This window comes from Erithacus rubecula (genome assembly GCF_903797595.1).
Source record: "Erithacus rubecula genome assembly, chromosome: 1".
NCBI classification, from domain to species: Eukaryota; Metazoa; Chordata; class Aves; order Passeriformes; family Muscicapidae; genus Erithacus; species Erithacus rubecula.
Window position 1 is genome coordinate 27,047,150 of NC_136658.1, and position 22,219 is coordinate 27,069,368.

The window sequence follows — 22,219 nt, forward strand, 5'->3', positions numbered from 1 at the left end:
TGCAGCTTTTTTAGATTTTATAGACTAACAAGATCAGGATGAAGTTCATTTGCAGCTGACATTTGGTTCATTAACTTCACAATAAAGAGCATTTACAAGGAATGGGGAAGTTTCAGATAGGCCCCAGACAAGCACTTGATGTCAAAAGACACAAGGGACACCCTCAAGAGCAGAACTATTCTATTCTATATTCCAAACGACTGAGGACAACAAAAAGTTGCCTAAAAAAAGCAAGGCAAGTAAGAAAAGAATATTGTATAGAGGCATTATATGAAATTAGGATCATATGTGTTCAATCCCCTTTGTGGCTACAGACACAGTCCAGAGATAACAGCCAATAACATCTGCGAAGTCCCATCACGTTTATGCCTCTTGCATTACTTCATCTTCTCTGTCAAAATTCTTCTTGGATGCAGAGCAACCTCCACATGTACACAGAGAAGAGTGGTAAATCCTGGAACAATTCAGACCCTAAAGGGGACTTGAATAACTCCGAATGACAGCTGTTAAACAGGGGAACACTGTTTCTTCCCAGTACTCAAAAAATGACAACATTCAGTGTGTGATATACTGCCATTTGGAAAGGAAAGGGAAGAAGAGACTGTAATTTTTCATGTGTTGGATGATGGTAAGAAAAGTGCAACTGCCTTTGCCTTCAGGCCTTTATCCAGCAGAAAATCAAATTATTCCCATACAGAGAGATACGTCCATATGTTTGTATGGACAAAAAAGAGTGTGTAAAGTTTTATCCACTTTATAAATTATTCACCTTTCCCTTAATTGTAAGTCACAGATGCAGAATATAATATTCACACTTCTTGGCAAATGCACCTGTACTGAAACTACGATTATTATGAACAGAAAGTTCTCATCCAACACACTGCACAGTCATTCAACCAAAATTTCAGGGATCTTTATTTATTAACTTATTTCAAGTTTGAGAATACTAAACTTAATGTGAATGTCTTTACTTTCTTAAAAGTAATTTTATCTTACTTGTTTTTTCTTGCATCAAATTCCTTCTTGAGCTTTTGTTGAAGCTTAGAACTAATGACACATTCATTCCACTTGTCAAGGCAGACCATACAGATTGTCTCTTTTCTTTCATTCAGTATTACAGCATGATACCAAGTAGGACAATGACCCTGCTGCTAGTCACAAAAGTGAAAATGAACAGGTAATGGTAATGTCTATCATGTATGTGATGATAAAGGAAAATCTGTAGAGGGTACAGACTTTACCCCTGAAGTACAAAACCATATTTACCTTACAAGGACAGAGCAAAAAGGTTTCAGGTAAATTCACCTTTATCCAAATTGCAAATCGTATGGAAAACGAGCAAAGCTGTGGATGAATATTTTTTCTGGTATTTAGCAAATAAAACCAATTTTAAAATAAACATGTTGTGTTAAAGTAAATAAATATTTATTTTTACACAGTTCTTTGAAGTTGACTGGCAAATTGCTGTTGAGCCTGGGGTTGCAGGGATGGGGTCAGAAGAGACAGCACACTGCTGATGAATTAGCCAAAGGTAGTAAGTACAAATGCAGTGCTGTATGTTTTATGCCATGGAACAAAATAGTGCAGCACCTCCTCAGTAAAGAAAGGCAGTCTATGGAAGTAGGAGCACCCCTATTGCTTAAAAGACCATGCAAGATTTCATCAATGCTATGGGCAGTCACTCCAAGCAACCACAAACATTCAAAAGCTGCTTGTAAAAACCAACCAACCAACACACAGAGCAAGAACACTCTGGAAGAAGACTGGAGAGAGATGTGGTGTGAGCTAATAGATAACAATGTTATCTGCTCATGAATGCCACTGATGCCGTACGCTACTACACAGACAACACTGTGGAATAGCTATGTGTAACTAACACTAGTGATCAAATACTGCTCTTAACTGCCTCACAAAATCTAATTTCACAGTCCATGCACTGTGCTTGGCATTTTATGTCTGAACCATATGCAAAGGTGGGTCAGTGCTGTCTCCCCAAGCACGCTCCAGTGTCCAGTACCTTTTGTCTTGTCTTGACTGAGCTGCTTCCTTGCTGCCTAAGAGATTTCTTACTCACTGAGACAGCATCTGTTTTTGAATGCAGTCCCAGAACGGTAAGAGTCACTCAATGAAGAATTGTTTATTTAGGCTCAAGAGTAATGACACCATGAGAACAGGTGACTTTACAGTAAATTACAGGTTTAAACAAGAAGAGTATTTCCACCAACTAAAGTAGCAGGCTTCTGAGAAAAACTTCAAATATGAGCAGCAGACAGAAAAAAAAAAAAAAAAAAAAAAAAAAAAAAAAAAAAAGCCTAACCACATTTAAGAAGGAACCTGGCCTGTTTGTGAAGTGATTTTGATACAGTTGCCATTTAAAGTAAAGTAGAATAATTAATGTAAACACATATCTTCTTCTAACCTCTCCAGGTCATATATTCCCTTGTCCTTTACTTAACTTAAGCAGAATGAAACAGCCACATAGGATCATTGATAAGCATTCTACTAGACCTGAGCAAACTGAAGAAATAAAACTTCACTGCAGCTGCTCCACCAATGAAACAAATTTCAGTAATATGCTCACATGTCCTATGTGCTAGACCAGAGTAGACTGATGTACTGACATGTCTCATATAGCTTTTGTGGTTTACCTGTGAAAAACTGGATGGAGCTCAGAGCAGACAGCTGGAATTAGCCTCCCATTCAGAGGCCCTGATCTTCAAGGGGGACTACAACCACCCATTTATACTGGAGAAGGAACACAGCAGGGCAAAAGTGTTCCAGGAAGGTCCTGGAAAGGATTGGAAACTACTTCCTGACATAAGCAATAGAGGAGGCAATTGAGGGGAGGTGCCCCCTGGACCTGATGCTCATAAACAAGGAAGGGCTCACTGGTGATGTGAAGGCTGAAGACAGCCTTGGCTACAGTGACCACAACATGGTGGAGTTGAAGATCCAGAGTGCAGTGACCAGAGCAAAAATCGAGCTCTGGGAACTCTGGGAGAGCAGACGTGATCACCTGGGTGATCTGGAGGACTCCTGTGGGATAATGCCCTGTAGGGAAGAGTGACTCAAAAAGCTAGTTCATGTGCAAGGATTACCTCTTCCAGGTGCAAAAGCAGTCCATCCCAACAAGCAAAAATTTAGGCAAAAAATGCCAACAGGCCTGCATGTTTGAACAGAGCTCCTAGCACATAAAGGAAGTACATGGAGGCAGAAGCATGGACAGGTAGCCTGAGAGGAACACAGAGGCATTGTCCAAACACGTAGACACATGGCTAGGAAAGCCAGAGCCTACCTGGCATCACATCTGGCATTGTATGTCAAAAGTGAGAAGGGTTTCTCTAAGTACACAGGTGGCTCAAGGAAGACTAGAGAACGTGGGTCGACTGCTGGGTGACACAGGACAAGTTCTTCACATCAGTCTTTACTAGCAAGAGCAATCTTTAGGAACTCTAGGTCCTGGAGACCTCGGGGAATTCTGCAGCTGGGAAGATGATCTTTGCCTGCTACTCATCTTTGGTGAGGGCACACTTGGAGTCCTGTGTTGAGTTCTGGGCTCCCCAGTACACCAGAGACATTCACATATTGGACAGAATCCAGCAGAGGGCTGTAAAGATGGTGAAGGGTATGGATGGGACTGCTCAGCCTGGAGAGGAGGTTTCCAGGAATCTCATGAGCAGAAACAGTTGAAAGGAGGAAGCCAAGAGGACACAGCCAGGCTCTTTCCAGTGTTTCTCAGTGACAGGCTCAGAGATGAATAGCACAAACTGAAACACAGTTCCCTCTGAACACAAGAAAACACTTTTTTACCATGAGGGTGACTGAGCATTGAAGCAAGTTACCCAGAGGGGTTGTAGAGTCTCCTTCCCCAGAAAAATTAAAAATAGCCTGGACTTAGTGCTGGGCTACTTGCTAGAGATGACCCTGCTTGTGCAGGGTGGGGGTTAAAGTGTACTCCAGAGATCTCTTCCAAGTTCAGCTATTCTGTGTTTTCCCTTAAACTTAAGCCAATTAAAATGTGTGGATAGAACCTTGTGGTCTTGCTTGCCTCCCTGCCAGATCATTCATCACATACATGATTGTGAGTGGGTGGACAGGGAACAATGAATGGCAAGTTCTTGACAGTTCTAGACTACATCTCATTTCAGATGTTCAGAAGTGAAATGAGAAGAGGATTGTCAGGCTCCCTCTGAGTGAGGGGCCTGAGAAAACACTTTAAACAAGACAGAAAAGTGTAAAGAAAAGCAAAAAGGAAGAGATCCACCTGCCTGGTTCCATTCACATTACAGAAATTGCACCTGAAGAACTATGGAGTGGAATACTGAGCAACATAGGAGGGAAGATCTCTCCACAGTGATTATCTTATATTGTCTAGTGAAAAAAATAATTACTACATAAATCTATAATCTCACGTTGTTATTTCCAGAAGGGATGGCAGATACAGAGAAACAATCATGCTTTGAAACTCTCATTCTGCCCCTGGGTATTTCTATTTCCAGAAGAAAAACAGCAAAATGAAATCATATAGCATACTGCAAGCAAAGCAGATTTACAGTGATTAAACATGATTCAGATCTCTCTCTCACCTTCTTAATAAAATACAGTTGGAAAAAGAGTATTATGGCCTAAATTTTATTGTTGCTTATATTTTACATCTGTAATTTTGGCCAAAACAGCCGGACTGAATAGACACTAACTGGCCTCCAGCTACACTAGGCTAAAGAATGGCCTCCAAAGGCAGGCACTGCAGCTATCATCAACTTTCTGCTTCCACCTGAACCCTGCCTCTGCATCCAGTCACAGAGCTGCTTACATTCACAACATCTTTATCCCTTTCCAAAATTGCCTAAGACAGGCTGCCCACAGCACTCAGGACTTTAGCCCACAGATAGCAATAATAATTGTTCCCAGGACACGGAGCTTTTCCTGGCATTGCCTCAATCCAGTCACTATAAATAGTATATCGAAGGTCGAGTCAGGAGGAAAGAGAAAAAAATTCCCTGGCAATCTAAATAGGCAAAAGCCATTTCCTTTTATTCAAGCAGTTGCAGTGAGCCTAGGGCTGTCTTTGCACACAGAGAGAATCCATCTCTCCTTTGTTTCTGAATGATCTTACCTTGCATTCCCTTCTCATTGCAGATCATGGCACCAGGTACCCTTGCTGTGGCCCTACAGCCTCTGCAGGTGACTGCGCTCACTGGGGCAGTCGTAACAAACACTCAGGCTGCAGCAGCCCTCTGCACCAGGACTAGTATGGTTTCCTTCAGTGAACACTACCACTTTCATTCCCCCAGAGAAAGCCTGAACAAGAGCAGCTCCTCCTGAAACACCTCCACTGTGTTCCTGCAGAACAACTTCACACACAACACAAACACCAGCCAAGCCACTGGCCTTGTCACTGGTGACAGCACGACTCACCATCCCCCACACCAGGACTTTCCAAGAAAACACAGACCTAGCTCTGATTGATTCACAATACCCAATGCAAGGCCAGAGGGCTGCAGAGCTAGCACCTCAGGGGGCAGAGCAAGCTGCCACTTCCCATCAAGCCCAGCCTTCCATGAAAGGAGAAGGCAGAGCCTGGAGTGCGCAAGCGCTTCTCCCTCAGCTTGCCTCAGTCATTTTTCATATCTTGGCACAGCGTCAGAGTGCCACAGCAGTTCAGCTGGGCACAGCTCATCTCAGACACTGACCCAGTTTTCCTCAGCTCCCCCTACAACACTCAGCCTGTCTTTGCCTCACTGCTCACTGGAGACAAGTTCCACCCGGGAGGGCAGAGGAGCAGCTTCTGACAAACTTCTGGCAATAATAAACAGCAAAGCCAGAAGAGAAAAGTGCTGCAACCATGGAGTGTGGGGAGAGGGGCAAAGAAAATGAAAATGAACAGAGGACAGACCAAGAACTGAAGAGGTAGAGAAAAAGGCATTAAAAAGCTCACTCGGACAGTAAGGGCAGAGAATAAATATTTGGAGAACTAAATGAAATGCAGCAAGGGAAAATGGACCAAGAAAGGCAGTTGGGAACATCAAGAGAACTTTAGGCACAGCCAGTAGTGACTTTAGGGAATGTGATATGGGCGACATTGTCTTTTTGTATGCAGATATGACTTGGAACTGAACTGGGACACAAGAAGACATCTGAAAGAGCATAAAATTGCTCTCTTCTTGACTCAGACAAGTGATCTGTTTCTTATATGGGAGCTCTGCTTCCAGGTATACTGTGGAGCAGCAAGAATAAATACTGGATGTGAGAGTATTGAAAATGAACAGCATCAAAGCTGGCACTGGAGTCAAACTGGGGAGGATGAATCGACACAGATGATTTTGAGGCCTAGGGAAAACTGGATGTGCAGAGCTACAGAGGTCCTAAAATAAGAATGACTCTAGGCAAAGGGATAGAGTTTGGCACTTAGAGGGCAGGATGATGGAAAGGAGTTAGCCACTAAAAATATTGTAGAAATATGCAGACATTTAGACATTACCTTTCTCAAACTGCTAGAAAGATAGGGTAATTAGCATGCAGAAAACACACTTGAAAATAAACAGTATAGTGTAGTGTTTTTTAGATAAAGCACTTCTTCCATCTGCCTGCCCCCCATGAATATATCTGTGGCTATGTTCTGGTGGCAGTAAATTCCTACTGGGCCAGGCTATTCCACAGTGACTGCTACTGTGCATCTTGCATCTTGTTCTGAATAAAGTGGGATCAGCCAGCAATAGAAGCAAGGCACAGTGATGCAATGGGGCCCTGGGTTGATCTAGAGTTTCACAGTTACTACAACTGTTTGGGTGGGGAAGAGAGAGTGGAAAATGAAAAAAACATAAGGAGAGAAAAGTGTGTCGTTTGAGTCTGAAGCATCAAATCAACTGAGATAAAATAAATGAAGTGACTAAGAACTCTTTCCTGCTTAACTGTTGATAGGAGATCAGTTGAGTAAGGGATTTTTTAGGTAAAAGAGGTGGAGCTGAAGCAATTACTGGCTAATTATATGTGGGAGAACTGCCAGGAAATGGGTTGTGTGAAGAAAAAAAAAGGCAAAAACACAAGAAGAAAGATTTGGGCAGGGTAGGACAGAATATGAGTAGACAGCAAGCACTTGATAGAGGAAAAGAAACAAACTACTTGAAAAGCAACAAAATGTATGTGCAAGTGGCAGAAGAAGGCTGGAGAAGCTAATGAAAGGAGCAATATGGAAGAAAAAAATTGAAAAAGGTAATTTACATTAAGGCACCAAACATCATTGTCAACTGTGAGTTTACTTTGAAATTAAAGCTCTTGCCCAGGAGAGGCTAAGACACTGGTTTGTTAATTTTGAAGCAGAGCAGGCTGTGGGGCAGGAGCTTATGGCTGTCATCAGCCACCTAATGGGAGGATATGAAGGAGGTGTAGGAGTGAGGTGGCAGAACATGAGATAACAGACACAAATTGTAATAACCTCTTACTACATCTTACTAAACTCTTCTTCTACATAGGAAAAAGTAATTTCACCATGGGTGTTGTCAAATATTGGAACAGTTGCCCAGGGACATTGTGTAATCTTCATCTTCAGTAATAACTAAAACTAGACTAGAACAGGCCTTGAGTGACCTAACCCAATTTGGTCCTGCTTTGAGTATGGGGTTGGAGCAGATGACTTTCACAAGTCCCTGCAATGTAAATTATGTTGTGGTTTTAAAGGAAGCATCCTTTAAGTGATTAAAATTTAAGAAGAGCTTATTGTACTCTTTTTTAACTTAGCTACTAACGTGTGTATTTTTAGCAGACTATTGAATCTTATGTTTTAATATAAATCTTAACATTCTCTTTGCCTCACACGCTGCAAAAGTTTTATCCAAGCTGGTGAGAAAAGACATTTTTTAATAACAAAAAAATAATCATGCAATATTCTTCTCAAATGAGACCTCCAACAGCTCCGTGCACAGTAGCTTGCTCCTGTAGTTATCAGTAACACAGATGTGATTCCTCCTGCAATCAGAAGGGACTGCATATAGCCAAAGGACATGGGCAATTTTATGGATTCCTTACAGCTACTATAGATGATAGGCAGACCTTTTGCTTGCTAAATACTCTTAGCAACAAACATCTAGAGCAAGAACAGAGGAGAGGCAGCCATGTGGATGGCTAACCTTGGCAAATAACCAAATACCTACCCAGCAAGACATAGAGAGAAAACTGGATGAGAAAGCTCGTGGGCAGAGGTAAAGGAGTTATAAAGACAGGGCTTGTTTACCAATTACTATCGCAGGCAAAACAGACTTGGCTTGGGGAAATTTAATTTATTGCTGATTAACATAGATTTGAGTAATGAGAAAACAAAAACAAACATTAAACCAACACCTTTCCTCCTCCCTCTCCCAAGTTCAGCTTAATGCTTTTCACTCCAAACTTGTTCCCTCATCTTCTTTCTGGCTGCTGTTTTCTGCCTCTGGTTAAGTATGTTTGTACAGAGATGCCACACACACGGCTTATCAGCTCAGCTCTGCCCAAAGCTCTGTCCCTCTATTTGGAAGTCAGCTTAGCACTTTATCAGGCAGTCATTTCTCTTCTTTTTTTTGGTCTACGTTGTCATTTTTAAAATATTTTCTAAAATGTCCCAGTCATAAATTCTAAATATTATTTTCAAAAGCACTTGTTAATTTCAATCCAATATGATTTTGCAAGGCAAGGCACCCGTGTGTATACATCTACAGAAAGAAAAGGAACTAAGGTCCTAACCTTCTTTTTTCCTCTGTAACCTGCCATTCTCTTTCCTGACTGTTCAGCATGACAAGTCTACTCAGATAAAGTCAAAAGTGAATCCCATGCAGACTGCACCCCACATCAGCCAAAGAGCTTGCTAAAGGTTGCTGCTTCACTCTTCTACTTAGCTGGAGAAATCTGCCATATAGTAACACAGAGCCAGCAGTCTTACAAAAGTAAGGAAAGAAAGTACCTTAAATCATGATGGGGGCAGGGGGGCGAAAGGGCTTTCTATCTATCTGCCCAGAATGGCTCTTGGCAGATTCGTTGTTCTAAATAAAGTGATAACAGCTGGTCCAGGAAGGACTCCACAGGCTTGCATATGGTGAGGGGGAAGGCAATGCCCACACACTCCAAAGTGTAAGAAGGAAACTTATTTCTCCTTCTTGTCCTTGGTTGATTCTTCAGTCTTACTAAGAACACCTCTCTGCATTATCATCAGTAGAAATCTGCCCTTGAGCTGTGGCTTTTGTTCTGTGTTTCATCTAGAACACCGTGGCAGCTCTTGTCTATGTCTATTCTTAGGAAGGGAGAACATGTACAGAGGAGAAGGGCTGGAGAGGACTCCAGGCAGGGAAACACCAAGCAAGGGGACATGAGCTGAATGTGGCTTCATTTAGACAGGACAGCAACACGCTGTTAGCAGGAGAGACAGGAATGATGATCAAGCCAGAGTTTACAAGGAACACGAGAAGAAAAGAATAGCCTTTAACATTATGATTCATATTGGGTTGTCATTGGCTGCTCTAGGCTGCTCACAGAATCTCAGGAAGTAAATGATAGGAACTGAGTTTTGCAGCTTGATAGACTATCATTACTTCAGTTATTCCTTGTGTTATTAACCATGTTCATCTATGTCCAGCTTCTATGACAATGAGGCTGCAAGAAAGTATCAGCTTTCACTGAATACTATGAAAAATGAACATTTTTTTAAAAAATCCTTATTTTTATTTGGCAAGCCAAATTTCTTTTTTTAATTTTCTTTTTTTTTTTTTTTTTTACTGCTTAAGACTACTATCTGAAACTAAATTATTAACTGGCAGTTATTTAAACTGTGAACTAGTCATGCTACAGATGCAGACAACAAGTTTAGTGCCATACAGAGCTGCCCTACGACAGAGCTTACTGTCTCTGGAGCAGCACTAAATGAATGTAGTTACAGTTCTCTCAGAATGAGCAGGATAAAAAGGCACACATATTTTAATTATTCTCAAAGTTTAAACAAATGAAAAGCACTTAGCAATTTTAATTGCCTTTTAAGTCTCCAGTACAATGACCTGTATTTTAATAAAGCTATTTTGCATGACCCAAATCACTTCATGGAGCAGGAATTTAAGGTAACATATTGACAACTATTAATTATTCATTGCATTTGCACTCGGCATTAGCCAGAGTATTTGTCCATTCCATGTCCGAGTTTGAATAAATCCAACTTTTAAATTGTGTCTGCAGCCAAAACTGAGTTCCATGTGATATTTAGGTTTTAGACTATTAAGTGTAGTGCAGCAATATTTTACACTGCTGAGATATTCTGAGTAGATGTGTATTAAAATGAAAGAAGCTCCAGAAGAACATCATACACAAATTATATAACCAACATAAGCAGTTTGCACTAATGGACTGTCCTAAGCCTGAGATAGGAACACAGTCATGACATCAGACTGGGTGTTCAGTGGCCAGATTTTAGCCCAAAACCACTTCTGGGTGATAGTAATGTACTCTACTTCCTACTACAAACATTTCACAGAAATACCATTGGCCCTGGGGCAGAGAGTACATTATTGGTAATGATGATACTATTATGACTGCTTTTTCTATTCAGGACAGGCTCACAGAGCCACATTTTCTCTATCCCATGACCAGGCTGCTGCCATTTCCTTTTTTTTAAATTTTATTTTATTACTATACACTACAAAAAGGGCCAGAAATAACTAGGACAGAGAGTGTATTAACACTGGGTTCAGCTCTCCTCCACGTGGCATCTCTCTTCTAATGCTGCTGCCTCTTGGTAAATAAGTAGAATTATGGTAGATCTGGCTAGTGACAGCTCCTGCTAGTTCTGTGTAAGTACCCCGAGAGACTGTCTCTGGTAGAGCTGTGACTAAGGCCTGAGTGGAATTTCCAGCCATGTTCCTAGCAAGCAGTAGTGTCCTGGTTTCAGCCAGGACAAGGACAATTTTTTGCATTAGCTGGGAGTGGGTGTGGCTGTGGAGGTGTAACCAGTTGTTACTCTACCTCACCTCTTATCATTGACAGGGGTAGGGGAAGGGACTCACACTCCCAGGAAAAGGGCATTCCTTTCCGTTTGGAGAGAATGGGTTGGAAACAGACAATCTGTTGTCACTTCCCATGTCCATCATCTGCCTTACACCTTTTGCTGTTAGTATTGCTGCTGTTACTATTCATTTTATTATCTCATTGCCTTTCCCAGTAAACTGTTCTTATCTTAACCGATGATCTTTGCCTTTTGTGCTTCCAACTGTGGGGGGAGAGAGTGGCAGCATGGTTTTAGTGGCAATACCAAACCAAGACCACCATTCCTAAGCCATGGCAGGTGGTCACTCCAGCTCCAGTCTGAGGAGCTAAGTGCGTGAGAAGAGGCTGCTACAAGGCGATCTCTGAGAAATAATTTGCTCTCCAAGCTCTGTGAAATACTGCTGACATAGAAAAACAATGAAAGAATGGCTGCCTAAGAGGAGGGGACAAAAGGTCTCTCACCTTGGCAGGCTCGCTCATCATCCACAGGCTGGTAGCCAGCCTTGCAGGTGCATCGCCCAATGGCCACCATCCACTCCCCTTCTCCATTGCAGTGCAGCCGGACACTCGAGGACCCCGTCGTGCTCGTCTCTTCAGCGTTGGGCACACACGTCCCTGGCGACTCCACCAGTGAGGTCCTCTCCCCGCCGGCAAACGTTTCAGGAAAGGAGGCAAATCCTTTCACCACAGCTGGGCACTTGTAGAAAAAGACTTGGACCGCCACCAAGGACATGCAGGCTCCCGAATCCTGGAAGGCCAGGTAGAAGCCATGCTTGGTGAGTGGCCCGAAGCTACGCACTTTAACATTCATCTTGACCACCTTCCCAGTGCTGTCCACCTGGGAAAAGCTTTCGTCAGCTGCAATCGTATCCACCTTGGTCCAGGGGCCCTCACGCCACTCCGGCACGTCCTGAGAGGCCGTGTCAGCGTCCGACTGGTGGTAGTAGAGAGTGAAAGTCTCCTTGCAGGAAGAGGCCACGGTGCGCATGCTGGCGCAGTCCCGCACGGAGAAGCGGAGGCGCACGTGCACGCGGTGCGCTCCGCGCCGCTCGATGAAGTGGGTGCGCAGCCAGTTATTCTGACCCGGCTCGGCCACGTTGCACACTTGAAAGGTTCGGATCAGGCGCTTCTTGTCATCCAGGACACTTACCTCATCCCACTGCAGTGCATATAGAGAGAAAAAAGAAACAGTAAAAGAATGGATTCAGTATTCAACTGCAGCAAAAATACAGGACAGGTCTTTGTCTTCCCCTTCTCCTTGCCATGTCTGGGACAAGATTTGAACTTGCTGTGCCATGTGCAGCAGAGCATTCTAGACAGAGTATGACCCAGTAAAGAAGAGCAGTCAAAGCTCTGAAGTAAGAACTGTTGTGACAGAAAACATAAATCATGCAAACTTTGTCACACGACATCGAGAATCTTTAAATGCGAGAGTCACACTTTCTTCCTTCCTATTTTCCCATCTCTTATCTCCAGAGAAAAAAAAAGGACACAAACAAATGAGACGGTGCAACAAGACACTGTTTTCTGGAAAGCACATTAAAGCAGAAGTCCCTTCTACCCTGCTTTACCACAGTGGGGGCTCTGCTGTGACATCTCCTATGCACATAAACCACTCAGCAGGTCCAGATCTTGCTCGTGCCTGGAGGAAGGCACAAGGGAGGAATAAGAGGGCATTGAAGCAGGTCCCTGTACAAAGCTGTAGGACAAAATCCTCCTCACCCTCTCAAGCTTTACAGAATAGGTACAAGGCCCTGGTACAAGAGAGGATATGCACAGTCAGACAGAAGAAAAGGAACCTGCTCATTCTCATGAAGGTCTGACCAACCAACTCCTCACAATAAGATCTGCATTAAAACCATTTGCCAAGAAGAAATAACAGCAAGTTATGGTGACCTATTACTTTCTCCAGTGTGAAACAGAAGCACCCATTTGTAGACCAGAATATCTTCAGGCAAGTTTGCAGCCTCCCTGGGCCCCAGTTTAGCTATGCCACCAGATTATGGAAGAGCTTAGTACAGCCTTCAGACTATTATTCACACCTGCTTTTTCACATGGCTACAAATAGTGTCTCAGCAAAAAGTGTAAAGTTGATCAAGGGAGTTTTCAGAGTCCTGAGAGAATGTTAAAAAATTCAGGAGCACAGGTAATGTTTTTCTTAATATTTTCAACATCAGTAAGGCACTTTAAAAGAAACAAATTATGCCAAGACATCAATATTGGCTTCAGGACTAGTGCCTCTGCCAAAATGTTTGGGTTTGTAACCACTGAAGAACCTCTGAGACACTGGGTGTGCTGGGCCATGACAGGATCCCCTGTTCTGATGGAAGAAATGTGTCTTTGCTCACAAACAGGAGGGACCAATTGAGGGATTTAATCTCTCATTGATGGAGGAAGGGCATACCAGCAGGAGATCTGAAGGTAAACCAAGGGTTGGCATGGTACAGACTTAGGATGACAGTGCTAGTTGGAATCATGTATGCTGCTCCTGGGAGCACGGAGGGCTCAGGAGCACAACTGAAATGTTTGTACACCATGGGAACATTGGGCAATCATTCATGGCACAAAACCTAACAACAAGTGCCAGATGCTGCACCTGGGATGGAGTAACTGCAGGCACAGATACAAACTGGGAGAGGAGTCTGGGGAGTGCCCTGCAGGAAGGGCCCTGGGGGTGCTGTGGGCAGCAGCTCAGTGAGTCAGCAGGGTGTGCCCAGGCAGCCCAGAGGGCACAAACCCTGTCCTGGGGCATCAAACACGGCAGCACAGCCGGGCAGAGGAGGGATCATTGCTGTGCTCAGCGCTGGTGCAGCCTCTCCGGAGTGCTGGCAGCAGCTCTGGCACTTCAGAGGGGTGGGAAAGTCTTTGAATGTGTGCAGGGGAGGGAAACGAAGCTGTGGAGGGGCTGGAAGGTGTGTCCTGGGAGAAGTGGCTGAGGGCTCTGGGTTGGTCCAATCTGGAGAAAAGAGGCGCTGCTCACTGCAGCTTCCTAGAGATGTGGTCAATACCCCAAGCCTGTCAGTGCATAAGAGACATTTAACAGTGCCCTTTGTAACATGCTTCAACTTTTGGTCAGCCCTTAAGTGGTCAGGCAACTGGACTAGGTGATTATTGCAGGTACCTTCCAATTGAAATTATTCTATTCTATTCTATTCTATTCTATTCTATTCTATTCTATTCTATTCTATTCTATTCTATTCTATTCTATTCTATTCTATTCTATTCTATTCTATTCTATTCCATTCCATTCCATTCCATTCCATTCCATATGGAGGGTGGTTGGAGAACTCTTTAGTATCACTGGAGCAAAGTGAAAGGAAGAGGGTAAGGAGGTGGCAATAGCATCCCACTCAGCATCCTTCTCTCTTAACAATCTGGCTTTGCACAATGCACTGTTCAAATTGTTCATATATACAAAATCTATAAACCAAGTCTCACTGCTTCCAGTTTCCCTTTTGTCATCAGCTGCATCTTCCCAGCAAAGGTACAGTCAAAAAGAGGACAAGGGAAACGCTTACCCCATCAGAAGGGTGTGCAGTCCAGCCAATCTCTGAGGTCTCTCGAGTTGTATCCAGGAGTATTTCTGTTTGTATTTAAAAAAAAATTAAATTAGAATAAGTATTTTGTGCTATTCCACGTCAGACTAAAATCTTACCTGCTCCTCACAACATTTTCTTGTAGAGGGCTTCCATACACCAAAAATAAACATTCATGTTTTGAGATTAAATATGGCAAGTAATGCCCATTAACAAATTAAGAAAGGCCAAGACAAGGGCAGAGGCACTGGGAACATGTTAACTCATGATTCTCAAGTTGCTTGACAATATTCTCACCAGACTTTCCCAGGCAAAGTATAAGCACACTGACAGCATGGAGCAGAGTTATCATAATGAGCAGCTCAGATGAGGCCACTGTCTTCTTTGGAAAGGAAAAGGTGGGACACAAGATGAGCTACATGAATGCATGCCAGTCTCCTCAGAGTTATGTTTGCCCATTTTATCTGCACATGTAACTGTGGACATGAGGCCAAGACATGTTTGTTAGCAGTTCTGGAACCAAATTTCTTTGGGAGTTTAAAACTATGACCCAGCTGATCCTGTAATGGATTCACTTTGTTCTGGAGCTGGGCATTACATTGCAGGCCTGTGTAGGAATCCCAGTACAAATTAATCTGCTGCATTACACTGCTCAAGAGTAAGGTACATGCAGAACTTCACAGGCCTGGTTTATTTCCACATGTAGTCTGCATTTCCATTGTTATTGAATCTCCACTGGAGACAGATGCTAGTCTTGACTGCTCTTGGACATGTTATTCTCTGCTTGGGTACAAAGAAACACAGAAGAGATTCTGACAGTGAAAAGTATAAACACAGTATTCTCCAAAAGAGAATGTCAAGGCCTGAGACCACTGTGGTATGCAAACGTGCTCTTCACTCTGTATATTTAGGACACAGAATAAGGAAATTACTCAGTTGAATAGGTATTTACATGTGTTGGTATATACTGTATAAATCAACTGGCTTTTCATAATTTTTGAGAAGCTTTATTTGCTTATTTTTATATTTCTTTGTTACTGCTTTAAAAAAAAAAACAAAACAAAACTCAAAAACCAGACTTAGAAAAAACAACCCAAAACCCAACAGCAACAGCCAGCTCACTTACAGATAAGATTCATGATCCATTACTAAATCTTGCAAAGGTTTAATAATTTGATTATTCCATGCTTTATGCAGGAGAGAGTTCCTCAATGGTTTTTATTTCCAGTTTATAGATTGCTTATGTCACTATCCCTACCAACACACCAGGGGATTCACTCCCCATTAGTCATTGAAAAGGAAAGGCTCATCCTAAAGCAGACATGATCAAGTTTATACAGACCTCAGCCTTCACCAATGTCCCTGAACTATATTCCCTATATTCCTACAAGACATTTTCTACTTTTTAGACCTCCCTGAGGATGCAGCTCCTTGATTCAAAAGCAGTGAAAAATATCTGCTTGCCAAAACTGGAAAGAACTACTGGTTACAGCTAAACTACAACACCACCAAAATTATGTAACAGACCTCAGGAAATGCTGAGCTGCCAGTTCTCAAGGATGGTTCAGCTCAGACAGCCCCTCTGAGCAGCAGAACATCTGCAAAAGGCTATGCCCCCCTGAGGCACAATCTTCCCCAGGCTGTCCTGGCAGCAGAGGAACTTGGCATTTCCCCACGCCCATTACCTTCTCAATTGCACAGTCTGGCACAGGGATTGCACTGTGTCATGTCATTACTTTGCCACTGGGATCCCAGACATGGCCTTGATATGCTGAAATAATATACAAGGCCATTTTTCAACACAGAAAGAACTTTTTTTCTAATCAGATCTGAGTCTCCTGTTCACCAAAGTACAGTGCTTCTAACCCATGGAAACTCTAGAAGAAAGTAAAATAGAGAAAAGTTAATCAGGGCATGGAAAGCCATGTGGAAAGTGAGAAAAGAATGAAAAAGAAAGAAAATAGAGAAGACTTTCTCAGTAGCCTGTGCTCTGCCATGTCAACCATATTCTCCAGACAACTTCTCACCAGTGAGCAAGGTAACCTTTACCAAGCACGTGAGAATTTTACAAGCAAACAGAAATAGGCAGCCTGAAGCAGACAGAACTGTCCCTTTCACAGTGAATACTTTAAGTCAGAAACCACTAGAAAAATAAGAAAAGCACACAAGAATTTTGTGTTCATAAATCTAGTTTCACAACCGACAGCCAAAAGTCCCTCACTATTTTTCTTCTTCCTCCCTCTCCTACTGGCTCTGTGCCTTGAATCACATCTCTAGTCACACTAGATGCATGCACACTCATAAATCTAACAAGCTGTTAAACTGCTCTCTAGCTCTGAAGACAACAGGCACAGTATGGTTCATGTTCCCATGGCTAAAAACTCCAACCCCACAGAAGTGCACAGCTGCATCCAAACCACCTTCCAGGACTGCTCCTCAGTCCATCCTAACCTCTGACCTGTCTGTAGCCACTGTTTGTGATAAGATTATTTGGCATGGTCCAAATGGACCCATGGCTGTGCTCACGATTTAACAGTATGAATGACTTAATGTGTACAGGTATAAACCTTCACTCTGATACTTTATTAACACTGATCACAGCATTCCACATTCTCACTGTGCTGGGACAGACCAGTATACTGCTGCTCTTCAGTGCAGATAGAAATGATCTGTTCAGCTGAATTTAGCACCCTGGAAGAAAATGGCTTATACCCTTTCAACATTGCTCAAAATCAAGGGCCTTGCAAGGGAAGGTTAGACTCAGGCACAGTCCAGCCCATAATGCTGCTAGAGGCAACACTGATTGAGGTATCTCAGGGTACCATTGGAACAATATTCCACTCTGCATTAAAAATGAGGAATAGGCAAGATGTCTGAGCAATCTAGAGACTTTCAAACGTGAAATTATGACAATTATGTAATTCTTCTTTCAGTCCTGGCTCAATCTCAGTTTTGAAGAATGACATTCCAATTTCATATTACAAGTGTTATTTTAGTTCAAGAAAGATAAAAATAACTTATGAAAGATTCTCCAGTATTTCTCTTCCCTAAACTAAAAAGAAAAAAACATCACTTTTTTAAGGTAGAGTCAAATGTGTTCATTACACTCTGCAAAATCTAAACTCATCTGAATATCCTCAGTTCTTGCAGGTCAGAAAGGATGAAATAAAAATCCTAAATACTTCAGTTAGTACTATTCTATATTTACATCACAAACCAATATCTTGGGCTACATTATGCTAAAATGGCAACATCCAGGAAAACTGGCAGAGGCTGGAAGCTGCGATTACAGATCAGGCTGCTCAGAATAGGCACGTAAATAATTTTCAGAATCTGGTGTGCCTGTACTTTCAAGCAAGACTATTAAGTGTTTTTGTTATAGACAAAATGATCCCTGATGCAAGAGGATGACAATTCACCCAAAGATGGTTGACCCTTAGACAACCTTCATGGAGGCAGAGATGGCCCAACAGCTTTCTGAATTGAAGAACATTTGCCCTCAGTGTCTTAACAGTGCAGTGGTGCAAGAGGGAATTATACAACCAAAGCCTTGCAAACTACAGACATGGACAAGAGAGTTGATCCGAGAAGAAAGTAAAATAACCCCTTTAACTGTATGATGAGAATCTGGTACTAAAACTGTAGAATCACAGAATAAAACAAGCTGGAAGGGAGGTACAGAGGTCATCTTGATCAACCCTGCTCAAGGCCAGGCTAAATTACAGTAGGTTGCTCCTAACCTTGCCCATTTGAATTCTGAATATATCCAAATATACACTGGTAAAAGGCAATGGGCACTATGGTTAAAGGTAACATTCAGAGAGTTTGCTTTACTATGCAGCTGAATGCCCCAAGCAGCAAAACTTGCTCACTTAAGAGACTTGAAAAAAACTGAAACATTTCTGTGCTTATTCTCCCTTCTATGATCATGCCTTGAACAAGCAGGAAGAGTGTGAATGCTCTCTATGAAGGCTGGGAAGAGAAAGCATTCCCTGGGCTTGTGCAAAAAAAGTGTTAGAAGTTGTCAAATCCAGTAACCTCACACAAGGCAGGCTGCTGCAGCTCCGTGGCCCCAGGTACAACCAATAGCAGGGTTAGGTGGGTATTCCCAACAGGCACACCCACAAACACATGCAGGCACTGCACACCTATGAATGGCCAGCCACAAAGATGAGCACAGACAGAAGCACTCACCAGGCATGCAAACAGAAACAGCACCACCAATTGCCTCATCCTGCTCCCCTTTCTGGCTGGTCAGGATTAAGGTCTGTTAGTGGGAAATATATATGCATTTATATACAATGCAGACCTCTGCAATAACTGTCCTTAAAGATTTATCCTCCTGACCTCTGGCTCTGTGGTCTCTCCATCTGCTGGCACCTGAAGCTCACAGCCCCACTCCTGCTGTGAGCAGTCAGACAGCCTCACTCGCTGATGCATCCCTTCACACACACACAGAGGCACACTATGGATCCTTTACTGACTGGCTTTAAGGGTGCAGCCCACCCAGTAGCACTGGGTGCTTGCTCTCCTGGGTTGCTATTCTGTGGATCTCTTCATGAAGTGCTCTTTGACATCTAGCCTACCCTGGGATGATCTTGTCTCTGGGTGTAGTGAGATATGTAACACGTAGACAGTGCTCTCAAAGAGCCCTCTAGAATTTATGGTGACCAGAATAGCTGACCTGGACCTCCTGATAGTTGACCTTCCCTCACTAGATAAACCCCTCCATTTGTCTCACTCATAGAGACACACACATTCAAACTGGTGTCTCATTCCTCCTCCAGACTCTGCTCTTTCCCTGGCTTCCCAACCCGCTAACTCCACCATCAAGCTAGTCTGGCTTGATACAGAGATCACAAACCCACTAATACAAGCTCACTCACTTCAGCTGCTTGCATCACAGGTGCACAGATCCTATGACCTGTGGTCCACCTTGAGTTCCCAGCACTTGATTTTCATCCATTCCATGATCTCCAGCTGCTGGCAGCACTGACTCATGGGCCACTCTGACCTGTGGTTCAACTCCAGTTGCTGGTATGTAAACGTGCATACAAACACACACAAAACAAAGCCCCCTCATGCATATAACTGCTGAAAAATGGAATTTAATGAGATAGGACAGGCTGTGGTGATTAGATGCTTGACAGCCATACTGACCTGCAGCTGGTGTATGTGACCGGCCCCTTATCTCTCTTCTTTCTCACACTTAATCCTCCCTTCCCACACCTATGGTTACTCCCCTAAACAACCCACAGTAAATCTGGAAGATTATCTTCCCTGCATCCCATAATAAATTCAATGACCTTGTTGGCAATAATCTCCTTCAATCTCAAAGATGTTCCAGAGAGCACTTCCATTGATTTAACTTCATGGCTTCCATTCCCACCCCATGGTCTGACCACACTCCTGTGATAGGTCTGGGAGAAGCTGGGTCAGGGCATTTATTTATCTTTTAGGTTCCCCTGCCTTTCATTGTTCCTCTGTGCTCCTTTGAGCATGAGGAGAGGACCCTTTAATTAGGAACCTTTTATCACTTATATAAACAAATATATTTAAGCATGGTCTATATAATGTGGAGAGAAAATACAGTGAAGCCTTTGAGAAGCCTTAAATACACTAGAACTTCTTCCAAAGCAAAACAGCAATTGTGGTGAAATAAATAAAATATCAATAGCTAATGACATGCAACTGTAATAAGTGTTCTGTTTTACAAAAATGAGTTGATGAAACAAGTAAAAAAACAAACAAAAATAGCAAAAAAATCCTACTTGTTCATAACTATCCAACATAAATGTTCCTGGTACTTTTTAAAAGAAAATGTTTTAAAGTTTAGTTATTACTTAACATGAAAAAACAAGCTACAGAGTTACAGAATATGCCGCCCAATGTAAGAGAATATATGCAAAATCAATTAATATGACACAAATGAGTTCAAATTTTTTCTTACATAAAGCTACACTGTCAATCCTGCAATGAATGATCCTGTATTACTTCAGCAACGCTACCTCTCAAATGCAATTAATTTTAGATAAGCTGCTTGGAATCAGTGGGATATGTGTTTAGTAAGTTCCATGAAGTATAATGTAATTTAACTGCTTGCTATGTCAGAGCAAAATGCTGACACTATCAGAACATCAAAGTTGTCATCTGCAAGGAGGAATTCTCACACTCCAACCAGGAGTTATGTACCATCTGTGAAAGAGAGAAATGACAGCCAAATGGTGCAGGATATGGAAATACACAGCTTTTTGCAAGGTAACACAGTTTTTAAGCTTTATGAATGATTGTGTATTTTTCTCTTTGCCAGCCCCTTTCTTTTGTTAAAGCTCTAAGGAAACTGTCAGGATTAACATGTTGCACTACTACTGATGTCAGAAAATGCAGACATCAGGAAATTAAAATAAAAAAAGTTCCAACTTTGCATATGAAATCAAGTTAAATTACTATCTACAACTTTCCTAGTGATACAATATAATACCTACTCTTCTACAGCTTAAGAAGTTAATTCTCCAAACACCCACTATTAAGTCTAGAACTTGGGTCCAACTGCCACTGCCATCAAACCAGCTACCTTTGATGATACCACATGTGACTTTTATTGCTTATCTATGTTTTCCTGCTTGCCCTTTTTCATAGGCATTAAAAAGTGAGCTTATGTCTTCCAAGGTTTTACCAAAGCATACAGTAAAAGTCCTGGGGACCCTACACTACAAGAATGCCATTCCTTTTCTTTGAAGCTTTAATTAGCTTGGAATATAAACAGTGTTAGCTGCAGCATGAATAGTCTCTCCTGTTCTACTGGCCTCCAAGCAGCAGCTTGGGAACAGATTCAACACAGCTGAATGGTACAAACCTGGAATCAGGGATAACCCTAGAACAGGAACTACACAGGAATCTACTATGGAAGAAAGTTAATCAGATGGAGCTGCTGAAACTGACCAAAAGGATGAATCCCTGTCTATTCCTCCTTTACAAACATGCTGTGCAACCAGCCCAGTGTTATTCACCTTCTGCAGGTCCACAACAGGATATTCCTCTGCCCTGGGCTTACCAAGCATGTGGCAAAGTTTTTGGCATGCAGGAGAGTGTCAGGAAAGAACTGTGAGGAAAATGTTTTTTAGGATTTTAATAACTCATGTGAATCACAAGCAACCAAACTAAGAAGTTAATTCAGCTGTTTTGTTGTTTTTTTTTTTTTTCTTAAGTAAAATGACACTAATTTAAACCTTTTTTTTGTACATACTACACTGCACATAATACACCAAAAGACAGTGGTATTTTTCACTCAGAAGATTTCCTCTGAGGAAGGTATATTATCCTCCACTTCAAAGACAAGACAATTTGAGTAATCAATACGTTATTTTCAACAGCCCAATATAACAACCAGTTAATAGAAAAAACAGGCAAAAAATCAAATAAGAATGTCTGACCTCACTACCTTTTTTGTTCCATATTCCCTTTTGCCAAAGAGACACTCTTAATGCAAAGAGGTTTTATCAAAGCAGAAAAATTATTCTCTATATGCTGGATTTCAGGAAGATACTTATAAAGATTGTCCAACTATTCTGCAGGCTTGAGAGCTTGTAAAATAAATGCAGTCACTTACGTACAGAACACATAATTCCTTTGGAACATATTTAATGAGTTCTGCAAAATGGACTCTGCTTGTGTTAACAGCTGTAGAC

At 42.2% G+C, this 22,219-nt stretch overlaps 1 protein-coding gene across 2 annotated transcripts in view; it reads right to left on the minus strand.

Annotated features, from left to right (window-relative positions):
* Nucleotides 1-22,219, minus strand: part of LOC306800889 (ephrin type-B receptor 5) — a 65,981-nt gene that overhangs the window by 22,203 nt on the left and 21,559 nt on the right. For both annotated transcript variants that reach the window (XM_079303335.1, XM_079303336.1), the window contains exons 3-4: nt 14,514-14,578; nt 11,458-12,154 (exon numbers count right to left, since the gene is read on the minus strand). In XM_079303335.1, the coding sequence (XP_079159461.1) occupies nt 11,458-12,154; nt 14,514-14,578 (762 nt within the window). The remainder of the gene's footprint in view (nt 1-11,457; nt 12,155-14,513; nt 14,579-22,219) is intronic.